The sequence below is a fragment of the Larimichthys crocea genome, chromosome XIX, assembly GCF_000972845.2.
Source record: "Larimichthys crocea isolate SSNF chromosome XIX, L_crocea_2.0, whole genome shotgun sequence".
In the NCBI taxonomy this organism is placed as follows: Eukaryota; Metazoa; Chordata; class Actinopteri; family Sciaenidae; genus Larimichthys; species Larimichthys crocea.
The window spans coordinates 11262616-11270115 of NC_040029.1; the positions used below are offsets into that span (position 1 = coordinate 11262616).

The following is a 7500-nucleotide window of genomic DNA, read 5'->3' on the forward strand; positions in this document are numbered from 1 at the left end:
TTCAGTTTGTGGACATCGGCGTGGTCACCAGCATCGAGGTTAATCACAAGTCCGTCGACTGTGCCAAGAAGGGTCAGGAGATCTGCATCAAGATCGAGCCCATTCCCGGAGAGTCGCCCAAGATGTACGGCCGCCATTTTGAAGCCACTGACCTCCTCGTCAGCAAGGTGAGGGCACGCCCACTCAGGAGGGGAGGGGTTTAAACGCTTCGGACGCCAAACGTTACTTAAATAGTCGTGTAAGACGTCATTTACGTAAGACTGCATGTCTGCTGATGGACATCGGTTGTTGTTGGAGTGAACTGAATGAGTTTGTGGTTGGTTTGTATTTGGTTGTGGTTGGTTTGTAGTTGGTTGTGGTTGGGTTGTGGTTGGTTTGTAGTTGGTTGTGGTTGGGTTGTGGTTGGGTTGTAGTTGGTTGTGGTTGTTTGTGGTTGGTTGTAGTTGGTTGTGGTTGGGTTGTGGTTGTTTGTGGTTGGTTTGTAGTTGGTTGTGGTTGGGTTGTGGTTGGTTGTGGTTGTTTGTGGTTGGTTGTAGTTGGTTGTGGTTGTGGTTGGGTTGTGGTTGTTTGTGGTTGGTTGTAGTTGGGTTGTGGTTGGGTTGTGGTTGGTTGTAGTTGGGTTGTGGTTGGGTTGTGGTTGTTTGTGGTTGGTTGTAGTTTGGTTGTGGTTGGTTGTGGTTGTTTGTGGTTGGTTGTAGTTGGTTGTGGTTGGGTTGTAGTTGGTTGTGGTTGGTTGTGGTTGGGTTGTGGTTGTTTGTGGTTGGTTGTAGTTGGGTTGTGGTTGGGTTGTGGTTGGTTGTAGTTGGGTTGTGGTTGGGTTGTGGTTGTTTGTGGTTGGTTGTAGTTTGGTTGTGGTTGGTTGTGGTTGTTTGTGGTTGGTTGTAGTTGGTTGTGGTTGGGTTGTGGTTGGTTGTGGTTGGTTGTGGTTGGGTTGTGGTTGGTTGTGGTTGTTTGTGGTTGGTTGTAGTTGGTTGTGGTTGTGGTTGGGTTGTGGTTGTTTGTGGTTGGTTGTAGTTGGGTTGTGGTTGGGTTGTGGTTGGTTGTAGTTGGGTTGTGGTTGGGTTGTGGTTGTTTGTGGTTGGTTGTAGTTTGGTTGTGGTTGGTTGTGGTTGTTTGTGGTTGGTTGTAGTTGGTTGTGGTTGGGTTGTAGTTGGTTGTGGTTGGTTGTGGTTGGGTTGTGGTTGTTTGTGGTTGGTTGTAGTTGGTTGTGGTTGGGTTGTGGTTGGTTGTGGTTGGTTGTGGTTGGTTTGTGGTTGGTTATGGTTGGTTTGTGGTTGGGTTGTAGTGGGTTGTGGTTGGTTTGTAGTTGGTTGTGGTTGGGTTGTGGTTGGTTGTAGTTGGTTGTGGTTGGTTGTGGTTGGTTGTGCCGTAGTGACATCGCTCTGTGTGTTTCAGATCACGCGGGCATCCATCGACGCTCTGAAGAACTGGTTCAGAGACGAGATGCAGAAGACTGACTGGCAGCTGATCATGGAGCTGAAGAAGACCTTCGAGATCATCTGAGGGACCTGAAACACACACTCACACACACTCACACACACTCACACACACAGATTAACACACACACTTCCTCCCTCAGACGAGGAGGCGAAGATGACGACGGACAAAAAAGAAAAGGAAAAAAAAAAGCCGTGAAAGTGTTTTTCTGTGAGAAACCAACAGTTTTTTCCACTGTTGTAAACAGTGATAGACCACACACACACACACACACACACACACACTCAGTATTCCAACGTGCCTGTTCTTCAGCATCAACGTTGTGTTACTTTTTTTTTTCTTCTTCTCTGCTCTGATTTGTGGCTGCTGCTTCGTGTCCCAGGCTCCGCCCCTAACGAGCTTAACGAGGCCGACGGGTCAGCACAGATGGTACTCAGCCAAAACCAGGTGCATTATGGGATTGTATTGACCAGCACCGAGAGGCTGGAGGAGGAAAACGTTTTTCTTTTCACTAAACACCAAAATCCTCGAAGCAGCGGCGGCGCCGACTTCAATGACTTACAGACTCTGTCGGCACGTCGGAGGGCGGAGTTTGATGACGGAGGAAGATTTTAAACTGTTTTTGCTGCAACTGCTGATGTAATAAATTCCCATGATTCTGATGAACCCTGCAGAGTTTTCAGTTCAGTCCTGTTCACATCTGCAGAAGCAGAATCAACGGGCGGCCATGCGAAATTTAAACTCCGCTTTCATTTCATGTTGGAAAAGTTCATCTTCTAATTCTAACGACATTAACGTGACATGCAGGTTACAGAGCTGCAGCCGGAACTTCAAAATAAAGGTGCAAACTGAACTTTTCTGTCAAATTAAAACTGATGAAAATCAACAATCATTTGATTTTAAACCTAAAGTTTGATTTATTGTGAAGTTCAGGCTTCTCTTCAAACATGGAGTTTGAAATGAACATTAACTTCCACAGAAAGGTTTGAACACGGTGCCAAAGGAAACTTTCAAACATTATATTCAGTGAACATCATGAAACTCCTGCTGTTCAGTAATATTCGGTTTTTCTGAATTTTGCATTCACATTAACGAGTTTACTTCTAGTCGGTTAAATTACTGCGATGGAGGATTTCATGACAGTTTGACCTGAGGAGCGTTTGCTTTTTCTTCTGTCTTGATTTGAGCTTCATTAAAATCATGAAACTTCATCACCTGACAGCATTTAAAGAAGCGTACCCGTTTCATGTCGTCGTCATGGTGATGCAGTTGAGAGCAGAGACTGGTTTGAAAACTCTCCCCGATGGTGCGTTTAAGGACCCTCTGACAGCCAGCTGAAAGACACTAACGAGCTCTGCTATCCATGAAGAAAGCTCCTCCGCCCCATGAGGCGTTTTCCAAACATGCAAAGGTTAAAACAGCCACTACAGTCAGGTTTTTACCCAGAATTCCTCTCTGGATCTGGATCGGGACAGCCAGCCACAAAAAACTAAACCAGTTCCAGTTTAGACCCGTTTGATCCGGACTGGTAGAGAGCGGTTTGTTCAGACTCCTCCCTGATGTTGAATATTTGCAATGCAAATTTTAAACCAGAGTTAAAGTGTATTCTCTAAAAGCGAGCAGGTCTGATGTGACGTTGGTTTCAGCTGATGAGCGTCTGAGCTGAATCTGAAAAGTATCAAAGTGTCTTTAAAGTTTTATTAAAAACGTCAAATGAAACTTAAACTTTAGTTTTATTCTGTCACAAACGATCGACACAAAACACAAGACGTACACATCCAGATTCTCGTGGACTGGATCAGTGTTCTCCTCAAAAATCACCAGAATACCTGAACATGTGAATCACAGCTGGAGGTCTTTAGTTCTGAAAACATGTTTTCACTGTTGGTAAGGGTGTGACCTGTATCAGTGAGAAGAAACCAGGCGAGGCGTCATGTTTAATGTTTCATTCTTTATATCACTGTGCAGAACTCTGTCCTGACGGTGGCGCTGTGGAAGCGATGATGGACTCACTGTGTCTTTATGTACATGCACATTTTGAACATTAAATAGTCTGGTAAAGTGCTTTGAGTTCATTTTTTGGCACAACGGCACAAAAATCCAACAGTTTGAGTTCAACAATGTAAAGAGTGACTCCAGAGTTTACACGCAGCGCTAAGACGTATTCAGACAGGAAACCGCCGACCGGAGGTGGGAGGAGCTGAGGTGTTTCTGTGGGCGTGTCTATACCTGCTGACTACCCGCTGTGAAACAATCAGGTGGTTTTATTTCTCTGATTAATGACAGCTTCATGGAGGCCGGCGCTCGCTCTCTGTTGTTACTCTCTCTTACAAATCTAATCAAACTTCTTCGTGTCATCGTATTTTCTGGAGTAAATTGTGAGTCGGACTCAGATTTAGGAGCTGGTACATGAACTAAGCTGAGTCCATGAATCCAGCTGGATGGTTCACAGTCACACGGCAGGGATGAAGTGTCCGTGAAGGTCCATGTGGACGGATGTGGGGATGTTTGCTCGAGCGATCTCCTTGAAGGTTTTGGCATCGAGGACGAGCATGAACGGAGAGATGTTTGCTTCTGGTGAGATGATGGACGATAAAATCACTCCTAGGAGAAGAAGAATACAGTCAGTCAGAACCAGAACCGGGATGAACGATCCGTTCAAGCTTGACGTTTTAATGTCGAACATCAGTGAAGCCTCACCGTCGTCTTCCTCCACAGCTCCCGGAGATGCAACAAACACCGGCTCTGAAGGGAAGCAGTTCTCCTCGGACCACTCGACGTGTTTCCTTGTGACGAGGTCAAACTTGGCGATCTGTTGGATGGAAGACAGAGAATTCAAGCAGAGATCAGGTGTCGGTTGATCAGGCCGCCACTTTGGTCTGTTCGGTTTTCCCACGACACCATGGCTGTTTCGTGACAAGCCGTCAAGTATTTTTGGACCAAAGTGGTGGACCGATTCAGTTGACTCAGCGCAGTCGTACATTTGAAGATGTTGTGGATGGCTGAGATGTTTGACCTTGTGAGGAGACCACTCCACCTTGGAGCCGTAGAAGTATCTGTACTTTCTTGCGTTGAATTTGTAGTTGATGCACGGCAGCTCCAGAGCTGAGGAGGGATCAGACGTGTTAGTTTGGGGACGGTGTGAATCAGACTGACAGTGTAATAATCAGAATGATGATGATGATGAACCTTCAAACAGATCGTCCGGCTTGCAGTACACGGAGCCGTCTTCCTGCATCACTGCCTGGGCCGTGGTGTTGGTCAGAGTCACCAGATTGGATCCTCTGGGAGTTTCCTGGTGAAAGCATCAGGAACTGTTCATACATGGTGACAGATGATGCAGAGAAAGTGCTCTGGGCTGTGCTGTAGTCTGAACTGTACCCTGTGGACGTTGAGCGGCAGGACGAACCTCTGGCAGAGCGACGAGCCGAAACTTTTGTTGTACTGGATGAACTTGTCGGTGTCCTGCCTCATGTTCTCGATGTAGAACATGTCGTACATGCTGCCGTCCTTGTAGCTGATGAGGTCGAACACCACGTGGTCGTCTTCCTCGTACGCGTTAATGTGATGGAAGACCACCAGGGCGTCACCATAGAAACGTGTGGACACTTCCTTTCCTGTCTTCCTGTTGATAACGTGAAACAGAGTCTGAGAAAGAAAACAGAAAAGTTACCAAAGAAAGATGCTTTTTGTTTTTCTGCCAGGTGACGACATGACACACAGACCAGGTGTGGTTTGGTCTGATTGATTCTAATTGTCTTAATTGAAGGTGATTGAGGACTTACGATGTCATCCTTGTCGAATCGGAGACACTTTCCCCAGCTGATGCCTCTGAAGTAGGCGGTGGCCAGTTTGACCATGTCCAGTTTGTAGGGCTGCTCCACGAACACGATGTAGTTCTCCGTCATGCCGAAGCTGTGGTAGTAACTCGGGTACAGAGCGGAGCGGAACGGGATGGAACAGATCTGCTGACATTTCCTCAACGCCGGCTTCTTGTTGTCTGGATCTGAAACAAACGACATCATACTGTAAATATTACTTTGATTACTTTCATCATAGTTTTGATCTTATAAGAAAGAAATCATTGCTTACAGCCATGCTGGCTAACATATCTCAACAACTGGATTGGACTGGTCGACATGGTCGAGAGATGAAAACTTTACCAAATGTTGGCATGCTCATTTCTCCAGCTTGTATTTCTAGAAATCTCAACATTGAAATATTACTGCATCTTCTCATGCATCGTATATTCTTTAACCTGAGCAAAGGAAGCCACGTGTCCTGTTTGAAGATCTCTGACATAACATCAGCACTGAATGTTCTGGATTTTCAAACTGTGGCCCTCGTACCTGAAGCGTCAGCTGGGACTTTGAAGATGACAAATTTGGGGCCTCCAAAGCTCATGATGGCAGTGCCCATGTTGTAGGTGTTGCCCTCGCTGTCGTAGTGCGGGTGAGCTGTCGCCAAGTTCAGAGCGATATGGTTCCTGTAGTTTAGCTGGAATTTGGCAGAATGGTTGCACAGTGAGCATCTGACATGTCTGAGGAAGTTTGTGCCGACACAGTGAATCTTTAGCAGCTTACAGGAGGCGGCGACACAAACTTACCCTGCCAACGGTTTCTAGGGTAGCAGGATCGATCTGGTTGATGTAGTTGATCTCAGAGGAGGCGTAGTAGTCCTGACCATAGCGAATGATGTTGATCAGATTGTTGTCGGTGAAGTCAGGGATGATGTTGCAGAGGTGCGTGAATACCCTAGAGACAGTTTGAGATGAACGTCACCTGGATGGACTAACACATGCATGGAGGATCATCCTGGATCATCTCTACCTGGAGAAGATGTTTTTGCAGGGATCCGGGTAGATCATGGTTCCAAACTCGGTGACGACAAGCCTGTCGGCCTTGATGTTCCTTTTGTAGGTTTCGCTCTTCAGAAACTTGCTTCTGTAGGTCACCTGGCCTGAAACAACAGCACAGCTCGTCTCAGTGAATAGCAGCTTGTACACGGCGAGATAACGCTGCTCTTACTTGACTCCATCTCACCCTTCTCGAAGGTGAAGCTGTGGATAAGCGACATGCCGTCAAACCAGTGGTTGTACTCGGTGTCGCCCACAGAGAAAAGGCCGGGTCCGTTCCTCAGCAGAGTGCCCTGCAGCCAGGACGGGATGGACCCTGCAGGTCAAAGGTCACACAGTCATTTATGTCATTTACGACTTCTTCATGATGCTAAAAGACTGAAGGACACTCAGGGGTAATTACATTTACATTAGTTTATCTGACAGTTAATAGTTCTGATAAATGTCCAGCTGACTGATGACGTTCTTTAAAACAGTCAAACTCACCTTTGACTTGAGCTTCCACCGGCTCCACAGTCTCCTCTCCGTTCTTTGCAAAGATGGTCTGCATGTTCCTGTGCTGCCCTCCAGCCTCGTCTGTCAGGCTGTGACAGCAGCCGGTTTTATGCAGCCTTCGTCCTCTTCCACGTGATGAAGTAAACTTTGTGCTTATGTAAGCACTCTGCCTGCTGTGGACTCTGCACAGCTTTTCACAATAAAAGCTGGCATGGTGGTCAGGCTGCTTCAGAGTTCAGCACCGTACTCGTACTGTAATTTTCACTCTTATTGGAACTCATTTGATTTGAATTCAATTACAGCATTCTTCTAAGTGACTGTGTTTGTATCCAGTCGGACGCCGTGTTTTACTTCAAATACCTGTGAGTACTTTTAATTTGAAAAGTGCTGCTGGACGAGTCCTTGGACTGATCATAAAACGACTGATTACCTGTGACAGGTGATAACAGACAGCACGTTGTGACATCCACTCACATTATCACTTAAAGCTAATCAGTGAACACCCTGCACTTTAACTGTAGAGTTAAATCTATATTTCTATAACATGAAAAGTCAAATTAAAGCCTGACTTCATGAATCTGGATCAGCTGGATCCAAAACACAGTTAGAGCCAATCAAAAGTGAGAACAGCTCTGTAAGATCATTACATCACGACTCGTTCTCAGAGGTCGAGCAGCTTCACGGATAAAGAAGTTCCTAAATCAACGTCCCGC

At 46.2% G+C, this 7500-nt stretch overlaps 2 protein-coding genes across 3 annotated transcripts in view; one reads left to right on the forward strand and one right to left on the reverse strand.

Moving 5' to 3' along the window:
* The window catches only part of eif5b (eukaryotic translation initiation factor 5B), a 9846-nt gene extending 7743 nt beyond the window's left edge, over nt 1–2103 (forward strand). The window contains exons 25-26 of the mRNA XM_019254991.2: nt 6–167; nt 1396–2103. Coding sequence (XP_019110536.2) covers nt 6–167; nt 1396–1503 — 270 coding nt within the window. The 3' untranslated portion in view covers nt 1504–2103. The remainder of the gene's footprint in view (nt 1–5; nt 168–1395) is intronic.
* On the reverse strand, nt 1647–7374 carry bco1l (beta-carotene oxygenase 1, like). Of its 2 annotated transcripts, XM_010751504.3 has the most exons (11): nt 6779–7374; nt 6480–6608; nt 6267–6396; nt 6044–6191; nt 5787–5934; nt 5223–5443; nt 4819–5085; nt 4627–4732; nt 4454–4542; nt 4138–4249; nt 1647–4041 (listed from the first exon to the last, which is right to left on the reverse strand). In XM_010751504.3, exons 1-11 carry the CDS (start codon nt 6840–6842, stop codon nt 3890–3892), a joined length of 1566 nt encoding a protein of 521 aa, XP_010749806.2. In that variant the 5' UTR covers nt 6843–7374; the 3' UTR covers nt 1647–3889. The 2 variants fall into 2 exon arrangements, with proteins under 2 accessions (XP_010749806.2, XP_019110538.1); XM_019254993.2 differs by having other exon boundaries at nt 4138–4542.
* Between the last annotated feature and the right edge of the window lie 126 nt (nt 7375–7500).

What these genes read in the sequence shown, in the direction of transcription:
- bco1l (XM_019254993.2), bottom strand. Translation starts at nt 6,842, where the DNA reads ATGCAGACCATCTTTGCAAAGAACGGAGAGGAGACTGTGGAGCCGGTG. An exon ending in CAGCTTCACCTTCGAGAAGG is followed by an intron (nt 6,397 to 6,479) that starts GTGAGATGGAGT and finishes CTGTTGTTTCAG; the next exon opens with GCCAGGTGACCTACAGAAGC. An exon ending in TGCCGCTCAACGTCCACAGG is followed by an intron (nt 4,733 to 4,818) that starts GTACAGTTCAGA and finishes TGCTTTCACCAG; the next exon opens with GAAACTCCCAGAGGATCCAA.